Here is a 24,626-nt window from a genome sequence, read left to right as displayed (position 1 = left end):
TTATAGAGCCGTGATTTCCACGAGCGGCAGGAAACTAAATTCAAATTTAGCGCGTCGGCGTCGCCAACACTGGTGGTGATGACGTCATCTCCCTCCACTCGCGGGAGAACCAGGTACAAACTGCGCCCAGGTGAATCCAATTCTTTCTGCCCGTCCGTCCCCACCTAAGGGGAGGAGGGTGGGTATAATCATAATTGTTCGGTAAGTATACAATAAAACTTCATTTTAATAATGAAAATTTCATTTTTATTGTAGTGTCTTACCGAACAATTATAGAGCTGATTACACATTTATGGGAAGGTGGGATTCAGTGGACACTAGTATTTTTAAATGGTTACATTATTGCAATACCAGTAAACACTCAAGGTGTCTGTTGTACTTACCTTGTAAGAGAGCTACAGCAGACTGTTACTGCCTCTGGTCGGTGCTCTTCTTACTATTGTAGAGGAATTGGAATTTGACCAAAGTTAGCCTCTACAGGAGTGGAATCCTTCCGTAGTTCAAGCGAGTCAAGGCTGACTGACGGAGGATAGTAACAACAAAGATTGCCCTTGCCCTGGGCTAAGACCAGAAATTCAATCATACAAAACATTGTCACCAACACCAGATTTAAAAACATATATACCCAAACCATTGTAAAATCTGACCTAACAGACTGGTGAGTATCACAGGTACTCAGTACCCCAGCTTCCCTTGAACTCGACAACCTATTCAAGGTGAAAAGTTAGCATAGAGGTGACGACCCTGTGCCGTTTCTCCCAACACCATGCCAGAAACCGCCACCACCGGACCTAACGTTTTACAATTCTCGAAAAACCGTTTCTATCTCTTTGAGATAATGACTCGCAAAAAACCGAATTCGATCTCCAGAACGTGCTCTGAAGAATCGAAGCTAAAGATAAATTCTTCTGAATGCTAAAGAAGTTGCCACTGCTAACCTCGTGAGCTTAACTCTCAGAACGGAAAGATTGTCGTTTCTCGGACTGCGAGTGAGCTTCCCTGATAAGCTCTAATAAAGAACGATATAGCAATTCTTAGAAAGAGGACGAGAGGGATTTTGAACCGAGGTCCAGAGCTTAGAAGATTGTCCTCTGATACCTTAGTGGCAAACAGATACTGCTTAATAGCCCTGACTGGACATAAGAGCCTTTTCTTCCTCCTCATGTCAACACCAAATCAGATAAGTTCCTTACCACAAAAACTCCTCGGCCAAGGATTAGAAGGATTCTCATTTTTGGCTAGAAAGGTCAAAGATACCGAAATACAGCATTGCCTTGAGAGAAACGACTCTTTTGTCTATAGCGTGCAAATTCGCTGACACGCTTAGCAGAAGCTAGTGCAATAAGAAAGAGTGCCTTCTTAGTCAAGTTCCTGAGTGAAAGCCGACTTCAAAGGCTCAAACGGTGCCCCATGAGGAACTTAAGCACCACATCTAAGTTCCAAGCCACTGTATCTTGCGGGAGCTTAGTGGTTTCGAAAGACCTAATGAGGTCCGACAGATCTGAATTGGAGGAAATATCCAAACCTCGATGTCGAAAAACCGAAGAGAGCATGGCTCTATATCCTCTGATCGTCGAAGGAGCCAGTTTCTTAGAGTCCTAAGAAATAGAAGAAAATCTGCTATTTCTGTTAAAGAGGTCGCAGAAGTAGAGACTTTAGCACTTCTACACCACTCTCTGAAGATTCTCCACTTCCCTTGATAGAGTTTGTTAGAAGACTCTCTCCTACAACGAGCGATAGCTTCTGCAGCTCTTCTTGAAAATTTCCTTTCGCTCTGACAAGATTCCGGACAAAAGTCTGAACCCTAGTCAGAAGCTAGAGCGGAGACAAGTTTTGGTGGAACCTCTTGAAGTGAGGTTGTTTGAGAAGCCACTTCTCTGGAGGAAGAAGTCTGGGGAAGTCTACTAACAACTGGATGAGGTCCGGGGCCGGGAACCACTCTTTCCTGGGGCCAAAAGGGAGCGATTAACGTTAGCGTTACATTGCTGTGCGACATGAACTTGTTCATGCACCTCTCCTTATTAGACCGAACGGGAGGGAATGCATAAGCTTCCAGACCGGACCAATCCAACAGCATTGTCGGGTCCACCGACCAAGCTAGAGGATCTGGGACTGAGAACAAAAGAGAGGAAGACGGTTGTTCCTCGATGTCGCGAACAGGTCTATTGAGGCGGGGTCCCGTCCCCCAAAGGCGCCAAAGTTTCTGACAAATCTTGTTGTCCAAAGTCCACTCCAGAGGTAACACTTGCTGTTGACGACTTAACTCGTCCGCCAGGACGTATCTTTCCCGGAACAAATCTCGGGACTAGCTGAACCTTCGTTCTTCGTTTGACCACAGGATGGAGATACCTTGGCTACTTCGTACAGAGAGAAAGACTGAGTCCCCCCCGGTGTTTCGCACGTACGAGAGAGCCGTGGAGTTGTCGGAATGCACTGCCACTACTCGGCCTTCCTTTACTAAGCTCCCGAAACTGTCTGAGCCCTAAGAAAAGTTGCTAACAGTTCCTTACATTTATGTGGAACTTCTTCTCCTTCTCCGACCAAGCTCCTGAAGTCCGTTTGATTTCCCAGTAGGGCTCCCCAACCTGTGTCCGATGCGTCGGAAAAGAAACTGTATTTTCGGTTCGGGAGGATGGGTCGTAAAATCTTAACTACCCTTCTTCCAACCTTGCTGCGAGAGAAGCCCCACCACCTTAGGTCCTCTTTTATTTGATCTGTGACAGGAAAGGTAATCGAGTCTGGTTGTGTCTTCCTGCACCAACCAAGAGGCTCTCAGGAAAAACTGCAGAGTCTCATGTGCAGTCTTCCCAAAACGTCACAAATTTTCTCCACTGACGTCAATTTGCCCAGGGAGCCTCATCCACTGATTGGCAGACTTAACTTTTTCCTTTTTGTCCAAGAACTCTCTGAAACTGTCTCCAGACAGCCTTGAACCCGCCTCTTCGGGGACAGAAAAGCCCGAAAAACTTGAGCATTCAGAATCATCCCCAAATAAAGGATGCTTCTGAGATGGAACCAACTGGGGGACTTCTGTTTGTTGACCAGAATTCCTAACTTTCTGGCAAGATCCAGAGTTGTTTCAAGGTCCAAGGTTCCTTATGCACCGACTCTCTGATTCCGACCGGAGAAGCCAATCGTCCAGATAGAGGGAGGAGATTCTTACTACTAATATGTGTAGCCAGCTTCCTATCGGGATAGAACCCTGGTGAAAACTTGAGGAGCGGTCGCTAGTCCGAAGCAAAGCGCCCGAAACTGAAACACCTTGCCTTCGAACATGAACCTCAGGTACTTCCGAGATTCGCGATGTATCGGAATGTGAAAATAAGCGTCTTGCATGTCCAGAGAGACCATCCAATCCCCCATGTTCTGATGGACTCCAGAACCCGACCGAGTGGTCTCCATATGAAATTTTGTTTTTCTGGACATGCAAGTTCAGGGCGCTCACATCCAAAACCGGCCTCCAGCCCCCTGATGACTTGGGAAACTACAAAAAGGCGATTGTAAAAGCCTGGAGGAAAAATACCCCTTCTATCTGTTCTATCGCTTCTTTGAGAACAAGCGCTTCCACTTCTGCGGCTAGCGCCAGAAATTTGTCTGAGCCGGAGAGTATGCCTGGAATGGAATTGGCACAGGTGAGAGCGAGGGAGGTGAAACGAGAGGAATACGATAGCCGAACTTGAGTACTTGCACTACCAGGCTTCTGCTCCTCTGTTTTCCCATTCCTCCCAAAACAGAGCCAGCCTGGCTCCACTGGTGCATGAAGAAACCGAGCTTTCATTTGGAAGGTTTGTTAACCTTGGCCGAGGCCTTAGACTGAGGTCGCAAATTCGATTTCGGCCGAAAGAAGCGCTTGGGTTTTCTCCTCGAAAAGGCGCTTGGGCCAGAGGAGAAACCGAAGGAACAGTCTCCACAGGAGCTTTAGGTCTCTTAGTAGACTGTGCCAGTAAATCCGAAGTAGATTTCTTATCTAGCGCAGACGAAATTGACAAACACTACATCGTCTGGAAAAAGGTTATCTTTCACAAAAGGAGCAAACAAGAGAGCAGACTTCTGTTTGGGACGTAACCCTTTTGTTTTTAGAAGCAAAGGAGCACCAAAGTTGCCTTTTCTTAAGGGTACCAAAGGCGATGAGCGAAGCTAACTCATCACATCCATCCCTAATGGATTTGTCCGCACAGGAGAACACCAATCCAATCCTCCGCTAACTACCTGGGAAAGAGAAGGACAGTCTTCGATCTTGGCCGCTAAAGCGCCAATAGTCCAATCAAGGAAGCTAAAGACTTCCAAAAGTTTAAATTGATTCTTTACAACTGTGGTCCAACTCAGGCGCTGTAAAGAAAACTTTCGCTGCGGCGAACGCAGATCTTCTAGAGGAGTCGATTAAACTGGAGAAGTCTCCCTGGAGGAGCAGAAACTCCCAGAGAAGGAGCTTCCCCAGTTACATAAAACCTATACCTCTTACGAAGCAAGCAAAACTTAGAGGGAGGGTAAGCAAAAAGAGCCTTCCCTAAGTCTCTTTTCATAGACATCCATTTCTCCGTCTCTTTCAACGAATGTCTAACCGCTTTAGATAGAACAAGTTTTGGGAGGAGAGGGTCTGAAGTTTTCCTCCTCATCAAAAAAGTCGAAGTTGGGGAGCGCGGAGAGCCGCTTTCTCAAAATAATCTGGATCCCCGGGGATAAGATACCAGAAGAAATCTAAGGAGACGTGAATAACACGAGAGGTGATGTGAATCCTCCTCCTCTACTTCTTCTTCATTCTCCGATACCGCCGAAGAAGTAGACGGAACTACAACCGGATCTGAAGGTTTCGAACCACCTTGGATCATTCATCCAGTTGGTTAACATCTCTAACTGCTTGCGACAAAGGCGCCAGAGACGAATCAAAAACAGTTAACGTAGGCTTGGAAGAGCCTAAATGTTCAGCAGGAGGCGGAAAAACTACTTGCGCCTCGCTCGGAGCCGCCGAAATTCGAGGCGAAACAGGCGCATCAGGCGTAACAGACGAAAAAGCGCCTAAAGAAAACACCCTTAGAAACTGCTAGCTACAGCGCTAAAACCACAATCTCTACTAGTAGATGGAGCCGAAAAAGGCACAGATTGAGGCGACGAACGAGCCGCTAACGGTCGAGGCGCAACCCTACTCTCAGGCTCCTTATACGCTTGACTGGAGGAGGCGAAGAATCGGCGCTGAACGCCTCTTTAAGGGACGCGAAACAAAAGGGCGAATCTCGCCAAGAGCGCCGTGCGACCGGAGACGAATCGCTTGAATCATTTGAAAGGCGTCTGACCGCAACACCTTTCCAAACGCTTAACCGAGCCCTTGTTGAGGCGCAACAGGCTCAACAAGAGAGGCGCCTGTCGTGGGCAAATCACGATCGACTCCCTTGGACTTCCAAGGTTATGTCTTCTCCCCGGTGCGGGGGAGCTGGACAGTGACCTTTGTCTAGGAGACGTGTCAGGACAGACAGACGCACCCTCAACTACACTCTTACCTGAGGCCGCTTTCTCCAAAAACGTCTTAACTGAATTACCAAGTTGCAAAACCGTATTCGCTAGTACCGAAAATTTCTGATCTAACCTCGATTCCAGACTGGCAATGGTGTCGGAAGAAACTACACGGGAAGCCGGGAGAAGTGGGATTAGTAGGAGGAATAGGAGGTGTAGTTAAAGGAGACATAACAATTTGAGGAGAAACAGAAGGAACAGATGCATCGCAAGACGAAGCAGAGCTAAGTCTAACTTCCCTAAGCGCTGCTTTTCTAATTCTGTCTTTAGCTAATTTCTCCGAGTATGAACTAAAAAACTTCCATTGAGAATCAGTCCAATCACTACACTCGTTACATGTTCGATCTGCTGAACAAACCTGTCCCCTACACTTAACACATTTAGTGTGAGAATCATACTCTAGCTTGGATAATCTAGTTTTACATCCTGAGATGCAAAACCTAACTCCCGACGGACTAGAATCCGACATGGCAACGCCTAAATAAAAAGCAAAATAACAACAACGCCAAAAAAGAGTACTTCACCAATTCCGAAGATCAAATCCACAAGAAAAAGGCGAAGCAAGAGTTATCCAACCGCACCGACCACCGATGTTCACCGGACGCCGGCAGGAAAGAATTGGATTCACCTGGGCAGTTGTACCTGGTTCTCCCGCGAGTGGAGGGAGATGACGTCATCACCACCAGTGTTGGCGACGCCGACGCGCCTAAATTTGAATTTAGTATCCTGCCGCTCGTGGAAATCACGGCTCTATAATTGTTCGGTAAGACACTACAATAAAAAAGGCAGTTTTAAGCAATTTTTGAGGGGGGTATCAGGATAACACGGGTATTTACTTATCACGGGGGGTTCTGGGCCCTATCCCCCGTGGATAACGAGGCCCCTCCCCCACTGTAGTATATTTGTAGGATTCTGAACAACGATCTCCATCCTAAATTCTTCATTCAAGAAAAACAAAATAAGGATTGGAGATCGCACCACCTTCGATCTCTATCAAAGAGAGTGAAGGAGAAGTCTTCCTCGAAGGAAAGCTTCAATGATGAACAGAATAAAGAAGACGATAGTTCAAGCCGAACTGGATGTTCCCGTCCGTTCTTCTCTATTCCAGGTTGGTCGCCTACTGTGAGATAGTCTTCTTCAGCAGCAGTCTTCTTCCCAATGCTAGAAATTCCAGGAATTCGAGCATAGGCGAGGTTTCCCGATTATCGTGTAACAATTATCGGGGATTCTTGTCTCCGCTCACTTTAGGACCGTGGTCTCTGCCTAAGGTTTGGTTTGGAGATCGTAAAAAACTTGAAAACACTGAATGCTCTAGAAATTCCGTAGAATTCTAAGCACTCTGCGAAACCCCACCACCGAATTCGTCAAACGATATCGGCTGGTGGTCCTCTCGATTCCCGTAGAAATCGAGGATGGGGCAGGATCCCTCCTCAACGACCAGGGCTTACGTCAGGTAGGACCCGAAGGCCCCCTCCCCCCGTTTGGTAGCGCAGTCCCCAACGTGGATCTACAGAGAAATCTCTGTATGTATCCCTCCCCTTTCCCTTGTAGCCGTAAGGAGAGAGGGAAAGGGGGAGGAATTGGATACTCGCTCGCCTTCCCAGTGGAACTAGCAGTTGGAGAAGAGTAGAAGCAGCCATCGCCTCTCAGAGTCTGGGAAAACGTATAGTCAGGAGAAAAAGTTTTCCCAAGGAGGGTTACGAACTCTCACTGTAGGTAAGGGTCTGCCACCACTGTGAACGTCGTCTGGGTGGGGCTGATCGACACCTGACAGGAAAGAGCCGATACCAGTCCTCCGACTCATTCCAGTCCTCATCGAGGTCGAAACCTCTCAGGAGGACCGGTGGGTATTTAAATACGTCCGAAGACACGTAGAAACGCGCTGTGCAGTTAGAGGAGGTGGAAGTAGCTTGTTCGACCGACCAGATCTGAGAGAGCCTTCTTATCCGGAGACTAGAGACTCTGGTTCAAGACAGAATCGGCTGGCTCTGATCGCGGCAGGCCCACCATCGGTTTGGGTTCCCTCTCGGGCCCCAAAACGACTTGAGCCGAGACGTGGGCTCTGCTGGTGGGAGCGACGATCCTTCCCCGAGGTCGTTGCGCTGACGAATCAGCGCCATAACCTCGACCAAATTCCTCTGGGATCTCGGAAGTCATAGCATCTTGCAGAGTAGGACCGTCAAGCCCCTCGAACAAGAGCATTCCGAGAAACTCCCCCTTAAGAAGGAGGAACTGCGATAGATCCCTCTCGGATTCCTCCTGCCGCTTGCGCATACGTCCTGGTCGGTCCGAAGATCGTACCTGGTACTTATGGCGTCGTGACGGGATCGTGCGGGGCATGCCCCTCACGATCACCCCGCTGTGCCTCGCTCTTCCTGGTGCAAACCGAGGAAGTTGCAGGCACGGGACAGGAAGACATGACGCTCTCTCTTTCGCGTCGGCTGGCAGAACCAGCGGGCTTGGAGGGCTGCAGGCGATCGTCGCTTGCAGGCTTAGGTCGAGTCGTTTCCCAGGGAAACGGCTGGAGAGAACAGCGGCCCTGATCTCGTGTTGCAGAGGAGCTGCTGCTGGTCCCCCTATCCTCCCGGGTTCCTTGTGGGGAGCGGCGGTCAGGAGACCTGCGAGACCACTGTCGCGGTGAGACCGTGCATGTCCTCGCGGCGCGTCATACCGCTGGTACCAGCCGAGGCTGGCACCAACGATCGAGAGGGGGGAACCTCTTCCCAGCCTCAGCCCGTGGCTGGTCAGACAGTCACGTCTACCAGGGTTACCAGCTGGTCGCTGCGAGAGCGGCCGCTGGCCTGGCGAGAGTCACCTGAGCGGCTCTCACCAGCTTCTGCTCCGTGCCACGGTCCTGGCGCCGAGCGAACTCTGGCGCCAAAATTTGGCTATACGCTCTCCCGCGGGAGATCGTATACTCGGAACTTCTCGCGAACGAGAGACCGAGCCGGAACCTGGCGTCATCGGCAGCGCCGCAAACACCAGGCGAGGAAATACCGGTGGTAGTTCGGTACGCCTCTGGTCCCCGTCTTCTTCCTTGCGGAAGGGAGACGGGTCCTGTTCCCGAAAGAGCAGGAGGACCAGCAGAAGAACCCCCCGTCCCACCAGGCCGTGGAACGAGCCCTTAGAAGTTCCTGAGGAGCTTCTTCAGGGGGAAACCCGGTTACCAGGTGGTTGCTGCGAGAGCGGCCGCTGGCATGGCGAGAGTCACCTGAGCGGCTCTCACCAGCCTTCTGCTCCGGTGCCAGCGGTCTTGGCGCCGAGCGAACTCTGGCGCCGAAACTTTGGCTGCACGGTCTCCCGAGGGAGAGCGTACAACTCTGGATCTCTCACGAACGAAAGACCGAGCTGGAACCAGGCGTAGCGGCATCGCCGCTAGCACCAGGCGAGGAAGTACCAGCGCTAACTGGTAATCCTCTGGTCCCAGTCTATCTCTTCCTTACAGAAGGGGAGACAGGCCCCGCTCCCGAAGGAGCAGGAGGACCAGCAGAAGGACCCCCCGTCCCCCCACCGGGGTGGACTGGGCCCTTAGGAGTTCCCGAAGGAGACTTCTTAGGGGGGGAGGCAGCCTTCTTCTTCTTCGGCTTATGGGCCTTAGAAGTCGAAGAGGAAGAGGCAGCAGCAGACGATGAAGACGAAGATGACACCTTCCTCTTCTTCTTCCTCTTCCTCGTCAGCTCACACGGACAGTCATCAGGTCCTCCATCCAGGCCGGAGCCGGGGCTATTGCCGAAGCAACACAGCCCGACTGCACCTGTCCGGAAGGACCTGGGACTGGGGAAGATACATCGTGGGCAGGACCAGCATGGACAGGCTCAGGAACGAGGAGCGACAGGTTACAGCAACCAGCTCAGGAGCGCAGGAACTGCGGCAGCGGTAGACCCAGAAGGGACAGCCAAGCCAGCACGGGGGGAAGGCCACTATCAGCGGCAGGTACGGCAGGCCCAGCCATCGCCTCGTAGAATCATCGGCAGCCAGCGGGAACCTGGGTACTGGCGGCCGGTCCAGGGGCGAGCTGCTGGAACAGCGGAAGTCTGGGCAGGCAACAGAGAACACAGGCGGCGGCGGCATACCCCCCCTCGGTACGGCGGCGACCAGCCCTAGTAGCGGCAGACGGCGTCACCGACACAGCATGGGGAGTGTAGACCAGGCGGGGGGGAGCAGCATAAGTGGCCGTGGAGGTAGTAGTGGAGACCACCCCAGACCTCGCTAGACGCTGCAAGCAGCCCGTGGATGCTAGGGCACGCCCTGACGCCGCGGTTGTCCATACCTGTCCAAGGTCGTCTTCCCATGGGATGTTAGCACCTGCGGTAGCACAGATAGATTAGTAAGAGGGGTCCTCACGCACGGGGGGAAGATGCCCCACCCCGAACGCAAGGAAGACCCCAAAAACTACAAAATACAACGAGGAAGCTGCGCGGGGCAGGAAAGAAGACAAAGAATTGGATACCAAGGGAGTCGCGGGAGAGCTTTCCGACGATTTCCTGGCAGCCTTCGTTTCCCCTTATTTGCCCACACACAGCAGTGAAAAGTAATATGAAAATGAAACAGAATACTGCACTTGCGATTCACTTCATAGAACTTAAAGGGGAAAAGATCAATTCCCGGGTAAGAGCGGAAACTTGATCCATAATAATATGATGCTATCATAAAATATATATGAAAATGAAACAGAATACTGCACTTGCGATTTCACTTTCACAGAAAAAAATCGTAAGGATCAATTCCCGGGTAAGAGCGAAAATTGATCCAAATTAAAATTGATGCAAATAAATAAATGAAAAGAATACTGCAATTGCGAATCCACTTTCATTGCATTCTATCATACAAAATAAGAGGCTCGTGCCGAGCGCAATCACGCTCTCGGCAACGAACGCACAGGGCAAAAATATAATGAAAAGAGTACTTACATTTCAATTACACACTTTCGCCCAAAATACATGACTCGGCGCGAGCGCGCCCGCCCTCGGCACCGAGACATAATTCAAGGGTTCAATTCATGAAAAGAGAGGAAATCGCCGCATCTACGGCGATAGCTCCATGTTGGTTCATAATTAAGTAATGAAAATGAAAACAGTGTACTTACAGTTTCATGTTTTCAAGTCAAACCAAACCATTAGTAGAAAACACAATATAAACAAAGCATGACGACGATGAAGCGGGCAGAGAGCGATGACGAACACGTCCTTCACCACCCGCGGCCGAAAGCAAAAGTGATTTGTTTACCTCCCAGTCGCGCGGCGCGCGACTGATGGACAAGCAGTTAACTACCGTTCTCCCCTTGTTCAAAGCTTACGACCGTTCCAGCTGCCACTAGCTACTTCCTGTTGTTAAAGGACCGATGGTTTGTATTACGTATCGGAACAATGTATTTTTCCTAACTATACAAACCTGACATCCTTTACATAAAGAATTCAGCACCAGCTGAACCGGTCGTAAGATTACTAACAAGGTAGTTCGGTAGTAACTGCTTGTCCGATGGTCGGGAGTCCTGCCCAACTGAAGGTAAACATATCACTTTGCTTTAGGTCCAGGAACAGAGTGAGGGGTGGCATGAGGTGGGACTGTGTAAAGGACCTCAGGTTTGTATAGTTAGGAAAAATACAATTTAAGTCAAAATTGTGATTTGTTCCGACACGTAACACAAACCCTCGGTCCTTTACATAAGGAAGACTCACTTATTGGTGGGTAGAATCTGAGTCTTGTGAACAGACTGGTGTTCGCCCAACCTGGGTTCCCTCCCTGGTCATAAGAGCAAAGGGGGGGAAACTAGCCTCTGTCCAACAGATCGGAGTGTGCACTGCAAGATCAGTGGTCAGACCTCTGGACCAATTTATAAGAGCGAGGCAAGCATGCCTCTTATGAATAGCAAGCAAGAACTAGGTCCTACGTAAGAGCCAATATAAGGTCTTGGGTTTGTCTCTCACTGGTGTCCACTTCCCCCCTTGTTAGGGAAGGGACGGATAAATCCTTCTATCCCTAATGAAAGGGATAGAATGGAGCTCGGTTACGTAGCTTACTTGCATCATCATCCTGTCCAGCGTGGTGATGACCGCTACCCTCTGCCAGCAGGGAGAGGGAAGAAAACGAGAAAGAGAAGCCAGTCAGACACTCATTCACTCTTCCATTCATGCAGTCTCACAAGGATGAGATGCTACCTTATCCGGTAAAGGAGCTGGGTAAGTTACACAACTTGTTGAGAAGCCACCACAGGTCCCAAGGAAAAAGTGTCCAAGGACCTGTGGGCAATATCCCGAAGGTAGGAGAAGGTGAAGGTGGTCTGGTTGGCCCAAACCCCTGCCTTCAGTACCTGTGCCATGGACAAGTTCTTGCGGAATGCATGGGTTGGACCAATGCCTCTGACTTCGTGGGCTGTCGGACAAAGGATACTGGTGTCGGCACTCCTGACTGAAGAGTATGCCTTCGGGATTACCTCACGAAGCCAGAAAGAAATAGTGTTCTTGGACACTTCTTTCTTGGTAACCCTGGTGCTAACAAAGAGGCATCAACACTCAGGCCTGAGGTGTCGAGTTTTCTTCAGATAGCGCTGTAGCACCCTCACAAGACAAAGAAGCATCTCACCCACATCATTGTTGGTGAAGTCTTCCAGGGAGGGGATCGTGAAGGACTCGAACCGGTCGTCAGGGACCGAAGGGTTCTGAGGCTTCGCTATGAAGTCCGGGACGAAATTGAGCGTGACTGATCCCCATCCCCTCGAGTGCTTAACCCTTAAACGCCGAAGCGGTAAAAATAAAAAACTCCCCCGAATGCCGGAGCCGGTTTTGATGTGAGCGCGGAAGCGGAAAAAATAATTTTTTCAAAAAATCACAGCGCGCTTAGTTTTGAAGATTAAGAGTTCATTTTTGGCTCCTTTTTTTGTCATTGCCTGAAGTTTAGTATGCAATCATCAGAAATGAAAAATAATATCATTATCATATGTAAATAATGTGATATATTGTAGCGAAAAAAAAAATGTATACATAATTGTATTAAAATCACGCTGTGCAAAAAACGGTAAAAGCTAACGTTTCTTTTTTTTTCGTTGTATTGTACACTAAATTGCAGTCATTTTGATATATAATACATTGTAAAACAATAAAAGCAACACCGGAAAAATATTATCACAAAATGATGTACGAATTCGTAATGCGCAGACATAAAATTTTTTTTTCAAAAATTCACCGTAAATCTAAATATTGTTTTAGAGACTTCCAATTTGTTTCAAAATGAATACAAATGATTGAATATTACGATACTGTAAGAATTTTAGCCTACAATTGCGTTTTTCGACCATTTTGGTAGAGTTAAAGTTGACCGAACATGGTTTTTTTTTCTATTTATCGTGATTTATATGCAAATATTTCGAAAATGAGAAAAGCTACAACCTTCAAATATTTTTTCCATTTACTTTACATGAAATTGCGCACATTTTCATATATAAAACTCTATGAAATGCCTAATATGAAACGGAGCAAATTTTCCGAGAATTCGATGTACGCAATTCGGAGATTTATGGCGGAGAATCCGTGCGCGGAGGGAAGGAAAGTTTTTTTCACAAATTCACCATAAATCGAAATATTGTGCTAGAGACTTCCAATTTGTTGCAAAATGAAGGTAAATGATTGATTATTACTAAAATATAAGAGTTTTAGCTTACAATTGCGTTTTTTGACCATTTCGGTAGAGTCCAAGTTGACCGCAACGTGGTTTTTTTTTCTATTTATCGTGATTTATATGCAAATATTTCGAAAATGAGAAAAGCTACAACCTTCAATTATTTTTCGTTGTATTCTACATGAAATTGCGCACATTTTCATATATAAAACTTTATGTAACGGCTAATTTAAAATGGTGCAAACATTACCACAATCGCACGTATGATTTTTTCGGAAGAGTTACCGCGCGGACGTAAGGAAAATGTTATTTTTTTCATAAATTCACCATAAATCGAAATATTGTCCTAGAGACTTCCAATTTGTTACAAAATGAAGGTAAATGATTGAATATTACTAAAATATAAGAGTTTTAGCTTACAATTGCGTTTTTCGACCATATTTCGGTAGAGTCAAAATTGACCGAAGGTTGAAAATTTGTCACTTATCATTTTTATATGAAAATATTTCAAAACTGATAAAAGCTACAACCATGGGTTGTTTTTTAGTTGTATTGTGCATGAAATTGCGCACATTTCCATATAAAACTTTATGTAACGGCTAATTTTAAAATGGTGCAAACATTACCACAATCGCATGTATGATTTTTTTTCGGAAGAGTTACCGCGCGGACATAAGGAAAAAGTTTTTTCATAAATTCACCATAAATCGAAATATTGTGCTAGAGACTTCCAATTTGTTGCAAAATTAAGGTAAATAGTTGAATATACTACAATATAAGGCCGTTTTAGCTTACAATTGCGTTTGTTTTTTGACCATTTCGGTAGAGTCAAAGTTGACCGAAGGTTGAAATTTTGGCACTTATCATTATTTATATGGAAATATTTCAAAACTGATAAAAGTTACAATCATGAGTATTTTTTTGTTGTATTCTAAATGAAATTGTGCACATTTTCATATATAATACTTCATGTAACGGATAATTTAAAACGGTGCAAAAATTATGTCAAAGTGACAAAATAATTTTTGAGATGTGTCACTGATACTTTTGAGTGCTGATAAGAAAGAAATTCGCGCTTGCGCGCCTGCGTAACGATTGTAACCAAAACAACACCTTGATCCGTGAACTCCCAGCATTACCCCAAGGCGCGTGATTCAAAAGTTTTCGGCTGGTAGGCCTATAGGTATTTTTCCGCGAATTTTTAAAAAAACTTTTTTGAGCCGACGTATGGTACGTCCATTCGGAAATCGGGGTAGATTTTGACTCGACGTTTAATACGTCCATTCGGCGTTAAGGGTTAACATCGAAGGAAAGACTGTGGAGTTCCCCTACTCTCTTTGCCGATGCCAGGGCCAGCAGAAAGACGGTCTTGAGGGTCAGATCCCTGTCTGACGACTCTCGGAGTGGCTCGTAGGGTCTGTGAGTCAGGCTCCTTAAATACGAGTCACATTCCACCCCGGGGGCCTGAGTTCCCTGTGTGGGCAAGACCTCGCGAAGCTTTTCATTAGGAGTGATATTTCCATGGAAGTGGTAATGTCGACTCCTCGCAGTTTAAGGACTAGGGCCAGGGCAGCTCTGTAGCCTTTAACTGCGGCAATGGAGAGGAGCTTCTCTCGGCAAAGGAAGACTAGGAAATCCGCTACCTGCTGAAGAGTGACACCGACCACAGAAGACGGACCACTTTCCCTGGTATACTGCTGCAGAGGACTGTCTGAGGTAACCAGCCATCTCAGTTGCTGCTCGGCGAGAAAAGCCTCTCCCTCGCAAGAGATGGTGGATAAACGCCAGCTGTGAAAACACAGGGACTGAACTGCTTGGTGGTACCATTCCACGTGCAGTTGGCACAGTAGGTTGTGCCAAGGGGGAATCTCTCGCGGTGCCTTGGAGAGAAGAGCCAGCAGATCTGGATACCAAATGGCTGGGCCATTTGGGTGCCACCAGAATCATCCGAAGATTGCTGATGATCAACACTCTGCTGTTCACCTTGCGAATCAGGCAGAACAGGGGAAAGGCATACACTACGAGGTTGTCCCACGGGTGCTGGAGAGCGTCCTCTGCAGCTGTCCATAGGTCCGGCACAACTGAGAAGAAAACCTCAAGTTTTCTGTCATACCGGGTGGCGAACAGATCCACGACTGGTCGCCCCCACAGGTCGAAGAGGCTTTCCGCCACATCTGGGTGTAGAGACCATTCAGTCCCAATCACCTGATTCTGGCGGCTGAGCTTGTCTGCCACTACATTCATCTTGCCTGGAATGTATCTGGCCGACAGCTCTACCGAGTGAGCTATGGCCGACTCATGCACCTGCATCGTCAACTGGTGCAACGGGAGGGACGTGTTTGTTGACGTATGCCATCAACACCAGTGTGTCCCATCAGTCCTTCCCGGAACTCTTGGAGTGCAAGGAACGCAGCCTTGAGTTCCAGGAAGTTGATGTGAAGGTGCTTGTCGTGATGGTTTCACACACCTGCAACCAGCAACTCATCCAGGTGTGCACCCCAACCCTCAGCTGATGCGTCTGAGAACAGCAGCATCTCCGGAGGGGGAGTGCACAGGGGCACTCCCTGTGCACTCCTATTAAGAGGTTCCTGTCGTCTAGCCACCAGGCCAGGTCCTCCAATACTTCCTGTGTGAGAGGAACCACGAAGGATTGTGGATCCCTTGCCTGTAACCAGCACTCCTTTAGTCTCCACTGAAGAGACCGCAGGTGAAGACGCCCGTGAGGGACTAACTTCTCCCATGACGACAGGAGACCAATCACTACTTGCCACTGCTGGGCTGACTATTCCTGTCGAGACAGGAATCGTCTGGCTGCCTCCCTGAACCTGCTGATCTGCGAGTCTGCGGGGAAGACTCGTGCTGCTACAGTGTCGATCAGCATGCCCAGGTACTTTATCCTCTGCTTGGGTTCGAGATCTGACTTCTCAACATTCACCACGATCCCCAGATCGCGGCATAAGTCAAGGAGTTGATCTCTGACCTGCAGCACAGGACCAGCCAATCGTCGAGATACCTCATCAGACGTATCCCTACCGAATGGCCCCAAGCTGACACCAGAGTGAACACTCACGTGAACACCTGTGGGGTGGTTGAGAGACCGAAACAAAGTGCCCTGAACTGGTACATCGTCCCATCGAGGATAAAGCGGAGGTACTTCCTGGAGGACTGATGGATGGGTATTTGGAAATACGCATCCTTCAGGTTCACCGAAAGCATAAAGTCGTTCTCCCTGATGGAATCGAGCACTGAGCGTGCTGTTTCCATTGTGAACAGAGTCTGGCGAATGAATCGGTTCAAGGGAGAAAGATCTATCGCCGGTCTCCAGCCCCAAGAAGACTTCTCCACCAGGAAGAGTCGGCTGTAGAAACCCGGCGACTGATCTCGTACGATCGCCACACCTCGTTTGCTCAGCATGGTCTTGACTTCTTGAAGTGCTACATCCCTGGCAGAACCGGGAACATACGTTTGAAGATGGAGCGGGTGCGAAGTGAGGGGTGGCCGCGACTCGAAGGGTAGTAGGTATCCCTCCCGAAGAACATCCACTATCCAGGTCTCAGCTCCGCAGCGCTGCCAAGTTGCCCAATGGCTCGCCAGGCACCCCCATACTTCTGGCAGCAGGTGAGGGGGAACGTCGTCCCTAGCGTTTCCCTCTCTTCGGCTTCCGCTTGGCAGGTCTCCCATGGGAGGATAGGAGGCTTGGGAGGAGGGCCGACGCTCACTCCTCGAAGCAAAGATGAAGGCTGGGTCTTTCCTCTCGACCTTGACGAAGCTAGTGTCTTGGAAGCAGAGGTAGAGCTGGCCAGGGAAGATGCCTCTTGCTGCGAGAACCAGAGGTTCTCAGACAGCAGGAGCTAGACGAGCTAGCTCTGGCCCAACCTGCTTGGTCAGCAACAGGTCTACCGAAGGCACGTAGAAGCTCCGCTGACGAGGCAGAGGAGGGGGAAGCAGCTTGTCCGACCTGCTGGCCCTGAGTGAGGCCTCTTGTCCGGAGACAAGAGCATTCACTTGGTCCAACACACCGTTGACCAAGGAACACCGGGATAGTCCCACCGTCGCTCTGGGTTTCTTCTTAGGACCCCAGAACGACTCCAACCTCGATGGAGGGTCAGAGCAACCGCCGATCCTTCCCCGAGGTCGTTGTGCTGACGAATCAGCGCAGTGACCTCTGCAAAGGACCTCTGTATCTCAGGAGTGATCGCGTCCTGAGGAGATGGACCGTCAGATCCATCCAGGCCGATCACTTCCCGAAACACTCTTCCTTCAGGAGGAAGAACCTCGCCAGACCCCTCGTGGTCTCTTCCAACCACTTGAGTGTACAATCTGCTCGGTCCTAAGACTGAACCAGGCTCGTGGGCTCTCATGGCCTGACTATAGGGAGCACACTTCTCACTGTTACTCCTGTTCACCTCGCTCCTCCCAGTGTAGGAGGTTGAAGAGACAGGTAAGGAAGACCTGACGCTCCTACCCTGCCTACCAGCAGAGCCGGCAGGCTAGGAGGACTGTAGGTGATTGCCAACCTGCAGTGGCGATCAAACTGCAGGTCTGGACCAGCAGTCTCCCTGCAGAGAAACGCTGGACCTAGGTAGCATTGGTCTCGTGCGTCAGGGGAACTGCAACCAGCCATGCAAGCCGTCCGGTACCGGTGGGAGCGACGGTCATGTACTGGTAGCGTCCGCTAACGTGGTGAGTGAGCACTGTCCTCACGACATGCCACAGTCCCAGAGGCAGTCGAGGCTGTTCCTGGTGACCGGGGGGGCCTCTTCCCAGCCTAGACATGTGAACGGTCTGGTGGGACAGTCACGTCAACCCTGGGAACCGGACGATAGCTGCGCGAGCAATCTCCGGTCAGGCGAGAGTCACCTGAGCGACTCTTACCATCCTTCCAGTCTGTGCCTGGATTCAGACGGTGAGGGTACTCGGTTGTCTGTTTCCTGAGCTGCACGATCACCGGTAGGTGACCATACACTCGGTGACACTCGCAAGCAAGCGGCCGAGAAGGTTCCTGGTCCGGAGGTGGAACCTCTGGAGCCAGGAGCAGAGGTACCTGTTCGCTCACAGGGGGAAGGAGCCCACCCTGAGCAGACAGAAGACCCCAATTACAACTCCAGGTCGGGGTGTCACCCTCCCTCCCCTGCGCTCGACAAATCAAGCGAAGAGGCGGAGGAGGACACGTCCCCCGAAGGGGAGAGAGCCATACGCGGGAGCTGACAAGGAGGGAGAAAAGAAGATGACGTATCAGTCACCAGAGGTGTCGAGGAAGAGCTTTCCAACGACACCTTGGCGGCCCAACGCGGCTTCTTCTTCTCGTACAGCACCTACTGCTCCTCCGACCAAGAGACACGAATATCACAAGTGAAGGACCGAGAGCATTCACGCCCTTGGCACCTAGTACACAAACGATGAGGGTCCATGGCATCGCTGGACCTGAAAGCCCAACACCTACAGCCCCCACTCCAGGGCACACTCTCCAGTTGAATGGGAGGTGAGAGGGCTCCTCCGATTCGTGGGACTGCATATTCAATCCAGCAATGCAATTCCACAAATAATGAAAAAAAATAATAATAATAAGAGTACTTACAGTCACTTCACACTAGAATTAAGAAACAGGATGAAAAGTAAGTAAGCTTGATAACAATCTCACAACAGAGGCGGGCAGAGAGGCGAGCACACGTCTTCACATGACAGCGGTCGAAAGCAAAGTGGTAATGTTGAGCAGAAGAATTAAGATTGGTTATGTAGGAAATATATTACCTAAGAAACTCTACTAGTAGAGTTTTTAGTAGATGAAGGCGAAAGAGAAGTAGAAGAGAAACGCAAACCGGGATGTTTGCAATACGACACTCGTAAAACGCAGAAAAGGGACTGAGTGAGACATAACATAAAATCGATGATGCAAACTATTAGAGTAAACTTTGACCAGAGCAACGAATAACAAGTGGGTGGAACGGACTGCCCACAGCATGCCCTGATTTGTTAGATGTCGTCACCTGAAGTGGTAGGCATTAAAGATTGCCCAATTATGAAGAATTAGGGTGGTCTCCAGAAGAAGAAGAGGTGGAGCCAGAAATCAGAAATGGGTCCAGAGTTCAGTTGGAATGATGGAGAGAATCAGTTAACTACTCACTTTTGGACGCATAACTCGTGTTGGTTACAACTCAGTTTATCCTGTGTCATTAAGACTTGTGTGCAATAGGAAAGTGAGATTGTGTGCGTTGCAATAATAATTAAGAACAAAAAAGTGGTGTTTAACTTGCCCAGAATTCTAAAGGAAACCGAACTCACATATTTTATCAACGTGAATTGCCTCCTAAGAGACCAACCACAGCCAATGTGAAGAAGTAGTAGTCCAGAAGAACAGAGAAGTATTAACAATGAGTCCCTAAGAGAGATAGAAACTCAACGCTGGGTAAATAATGAGTACCCCCATATAACATATAATAAATAATAACCAAAAAATACAAAGGTAACAAAGAACTCCATAACAGTATGTTTACCTCCAGTCGGGCGGGACTCCCGACCATCGGACAAGCAGTTACTGTCGAACTACCTTGTTAGTATATCTTACGACTGGTCCAGCTAGCGCTGAATAGTAATTCCTTATGTAAAGGACCGATGGTTTGTATAACGTGTCAGAAAAAACATACTTCATATCTTCCCATATAAATCACACTAGAAATCTAGGGAACAATCAAGCATACCATTATCTATAATCTTCTCAAAATGAAGAGCATTGGCATCTGACAGGGGTCTTGCGCCTCGTAATAATACCAAGCGGAAAGTAAGAGTCCCGCTGCCCTTAGGCACTCCTGGTCTCTCATCAACTTGAGCTCCACCAACAGCCTCATGACGACCAAAAAAATGTACAACTGCCATGAGCTTCACTTGCTGCACTGTGGTCCCACTTAACACTTCCAGAGGGTACGTATGACATTCTGTGTTGAACACCGTCAGCTGCAATATCATGAAGACATAGTTTTCAAATTCATTACAACATAAAATTAATAATAAAGTACTTTTGTTAACATGCTATTACATAGTAATATTGTCAATATTGTCAGTGATGACTGACAACCTTTCATGAAATACTATGTACTAAAACTGGCCACTGCCATTTCATTAAAATCGAAACAACAGGCATAATGCTTATCTTACACTACGTATAAAATTACAATTTGTCGTAAAAATGTTATTGTTATAATACAATTAAGTTTGTTCATACTTACCTGGCAGATATATATATAGCTGTATTTCTGACGTCCGACAGAATTTCAAAACTCGCGGCACACGTAGTGGGGCGGCCAGGTGGTAGTACCCATTCCCGTTCCCGCCGCTGGAGGCGGATATCAGGAACCATTCCCATTTTCTATTCATATTTATTCATGACCCTTGTCTCCTGAGGGGAGGAGGGTGGGCACTCTAATTATATATATCTGCCAGGTAAGTATGAACAAACTTAATTGTATTATAACAATAACATTTTGTTCATGAAACTTACCTGTCAGATATATATATAGCTGAATCCCACCTTTGGATGGTGGGTAGAGACAGACTAGGATTTTTAGGAAACTTAAATTAAATAAAAGATTAACTTATTGGTTCCTACCTGATAGCAAAGTAGACTTTGTGATTACTGTCACTTAAAGCCTGCTTATGCTTTTATCAGAGTTGCCAGCCAGGTTTGGACCTGTAGTGCTGGTGCACTCTGGATGCTCTGTCAACGGGGACGTGACCACAATGTGACAAGATCATCTAGCCAAACATATGGCAGTAACACAGCAACCGACCACCACCTGACCAACTAACCAAAAAACCCTGACATTAACACTAAGGAATGGGAGATTTCCACAGAAGATCTCACCATCAACCAAAAAACACAATAAAACTAACCTAACTAAGCTAAGGGATAGGGAGAGAGCTACCTCAGCCCCCAAAACTGTGTCTGCCAAAATGTAAGGCCCCAAAGAACTACAGTTCTCGTAAACTCGTTCTCACATCCCGGAGGTAATGTGAGGCGAATACGGAATTGCTCCTCCAGAGGTGCTATCAAGAATATCTTTGATAGACATATTCCTTTGGAAGGCAAGAGAAGTAGCTACGGCTCTGACCTCGTGAGCTTTCACTTTAAAGAGGCTCAAATCAGTCTTCTGGCAAAGATGAATGAGCCTCTTTAATGACGTCCCTCAGAAGAAAGCAACAGCATTCTTCGACAACGGCAAATCTGGTCTCTTCACCGAGCACCAGAGATTACCTGAGGGACCTCTTATCTCTTTAGTCCTATTCACATAGAACTTGAGAGCCCTACAGGGCACAGGGCTCTCTCTGGTTCTTGACCCACGAGACTCGATATTCCCTTTGATTTCAAAGTCTCTTTGGCAAGGATTAGACGGGTTTCCGTTCTTAGCCAAGAAAGATGGGTTCAACGAGCAGACAGCGTTGTCTCCCTTGAAGCCCACTAGGCTTACTGAACGCTTGGATTTCACTAACTCTCTTCGCCGTCGCCAAGAAGCTAGGAAAAGCGTTTTTCCCTCGTCAAGTCCCTTAGAGAAGCTTCATGGAGAGGCTCAAAGGGACTTAGCATCAGATGTTTCAAAACCACATCGAGATTCCATGAGGGCGGTCTTGCCTGTGGAATCGTGGTGGTTTCGAACGACCTTAAGAGATCGTGCAGATCCTTATTGTCGGAGAGGTCCAGTCCTCTGTGGCGAAAAACGGCAGACAACATACTCCTATAACCCTTGATTGTAGGAACTGCCAATTTCTGCACATTTCTTAGATAGAGTAAGAAATCTGCTATCTGATTCACAGAGGTCGTGGAAGAGGAAATTCCTTCCTTTTTGCACCATGCCCTGAAGGAGGACCACTTAGACTGGTAGACAGCTCTTGAAGAGGCTCTTCGAGCATTAGCGATTGCTCTCGCAGCTGCCTTTGAAAAGCCTCTCGCCCTGGCCAACTTTTCGATAGTCTGAACGCAGTCAGAGCCAGAGCGGAGAGGTTTTGGTGAAACCTTTTGAAGTGAGGCTGTCTGAGTAGATCTCTCCTCCAGGGCAACGTTCTTGGGAAGTCCACAAGGAATGTCATGACCTCTGTGAACCACTCTCTTGCTGGCCACATTGGGGCAATCAGAGTCAACCTTGTCCCTTCTGAAGCTGCGAACTTCCTCATTACGTCCCCCATGATCTTGAATGGGGGAAAGGCGTAAAGATCCAGGTCTGTCCAGTTCCAGAGCAACGCGTCCACTGCAATTGCCCCTGGATCCAGAACCGGGGTGGAGCCAATACAGAGGAAGCCTCTTCGTCCTCGATGTAGCGAACAGGTCTACTAGAGGACGTCCCCACAATCTCATAATTGTTGACAGACTTCCTGGTGCAAGGTCCATTCTGTTGGTAGAATCTGATTTCGTCGACTGAGAAGGTCCGCCCTGACATTCTGAACCCTGCCACGAATCTTGTCAGGATCTTGATGCGCCTTGCGTCTGCCCATAGCAGAACTTAACCTTCCTTTCGCCAAGAGAAAAAGGGATCTGGAGTGAGTTCCTCCCTGATTCTTTAGATACGCAAGGGCTGTGGTACTGTCTGAGTTGACTTGAACAACCTTGCTTGACAGTTTGTCTTCGAGAACTGCAGCGACAGGAATATCGCTGCCAGTTCCTTTACATTGATGTGCCAGGCTACTGTTCCCCTCTCCAGGAGCCTGACACTTCCTCCCCCCCTAGTGTTGCTCCCCAACGGAAATGGAAGCGTCTGAGAACAACACTAGGTCGGGGCTCAGAAGATTTAAGGAGAGCCCTCTCGTAACTTCTGAGGGTCCGAGCCCTCCATCTTAAGTGGACTTTTCCTTGTTGGAGATCCTTAGGATCGCATTCAGTCCTCTTTCGACGTCCCATTCTTCCGCAAGGAAAAAATGAAGAGGCCTGAGGTGCAGTTCTTCCCAGTGAGACAAACTTTTCTAGCGAGGAAATGGTGCCCAGCAGACTCATCCACTCCCTCACCGAACAAGCTTCTCTCTCTAGGAAGGCTGCGACTTTCTCTAACCCCAGTCGCTGACGTTCCTGGGATGGAAACGCCCGAAAAGCCACTGAATCCATCTGAATCCCCTAGATAACACGATGGACTGTGTCGGGGTCAGATGCGACTTTTCGGAGTTGACCAAAAGACCCAGAGACTTTGCTAGGGCTAACGTACAAACTGAAGGTCCTTCAGACACTCTGCCTCGACGACGCTCTTGATCAGCCAATCGTCGAGGTATAGGGATATCCTGATCCCTGACGAATGGAGCCCACTTCGCTAAATTCATTCCTATTATCATTGTGAAAACCATCGGGGCCGTGCTGAGACCGAAACAAAGGGCTCTGAATTGCCAAACCCTGTTGTCTAAGACGAATCTCAGGTACTTCCTTGAAAGAGGGTGGACGGGGACGTGGAAGTACGGTCGTCCTGCAGGTCCAGACTCACCATCCAGTCGCCAGGTCTCAAGGCTCCAGCACCGACCGAGGCGTCTCCATTTTGAATTTGATCTTTTTCTACAAAAAGATTGAGCCTGCTCACATCCAGGACCGGGCGTGCCAACCTGACGACTGCTTCGGCACTAGGAAAATCCTGTTGTAGAAGCCCGTGACTCCAGGTCCAAGACTAGTTCACCGCTCTTTTTTCGACCATCTGGTCTACAGATCGAAAAGAATACTTTTCTTCTCTCCCTGATAAGATGGAGAGAGGTCTCTGGGAGTTGATGTTAAAGGAGGAGGATGTAAAAAGGGGATCTTGTACCCCCGCTCTACTATCTTGAGAGTCCAAGGATCCGCCCCCTCTCTGCCTCCAAGCCTCCGCAAAGAATTCCAGTCTGGCCCCGACTGGCGTCTGAAGGACGAGATCTTCATTTGCTGGTTTTGGGTTTGAATGAAGCTCTTCCTCTCGAAAAACCTCTCCCTCGAGGAGCTGCTCTCGAGGGGGGTGCCCCCGCAAAGGGTTTGAACTTTCTTCTGGGGGTTGCTGAATGCGAAGTGGAAGGATGGACGTCTTGAAGACTGTACCAAGAGGTCTGGGTCGCCTTCTCCTTGCAAACTCTTTGCAAGATCCTTTACCATAGCCTGGGGGAAGAGATGGTCCGAAAGAGGCGCAAAGAGCAATTCCGCTTTCTGAGCGGGAGATACCGACTTAGCGGTAAAATTGCAAAGAAGAGCTCTTTTCTTCAGGAAAGCAGTTCCAAAATGAGAAACTAGCTCTTCCGAACCATCCCTGACGGCCTTGTCCATACATGACAACACGCTGGACAGCTCCCCCAGACTGAGAGATCAGGACTTCTAGACTGAAGGTCTAAAACTCCCAGACACCAGTCTAGGAAATTAAAGACATGTTAGGGTGCGAAGCAGTCCTTCAAGTGGTGGTCCGTCTCCACAGGAGGTCCAGGACACCTTAGCAGACGATAAGAGAGACCTCCTCTGAGCGTCACTAAACTGGAGAAGTCACCCAGAGCGGACGAAGGAACCTTTACTCCCACGTCCTCCTTGG

The 24,626-nt window shown here is 48.6% G+C and overlaps 1 protein-coding gene across 1 annotated transcript in view; it reads right to left on the bottom strand.

The window, feature by feature from the left end:
• LOC135197212 (ubiquitin-associated domain-containing protein 1-like) overlaps window positions 1–20,073 on the bottom strand; it is a gene marked incomplete at its 5' end in the record, with an annotated part of 128,437 nt that extends 108,364 nt beyond the window's left edge. Inside the window, 1 exon segment of the mRNA XM_064224268.1 lies at window positions 19,821–20,073. Coding sequence (XP_064080338.1) covers window positions 19,821–20,073 — 253 coding nt within the window.
• Window positions 20,074–24,626: the final 4,553 nt, after the last annotated feature.

The sequence above is a fragment of the Macrobrachium nipponense genome, chromosome 18 (assembly GCF_015104395.2).
Source record: "Macrobrachium nipponense isolate FS-2020 chromosome 18, ASM1510439v2, whole genome shotgun sequence".
NCBI lineage: Eukaryota > Metazoa > Arthropoda > Malacostraca > Decapoda > Palaemonidae > Macrobrachium > Macrobrachium nipponense.
This window is presented reverse-complemented; position numbering and strand designations above follow the sequence as displayed.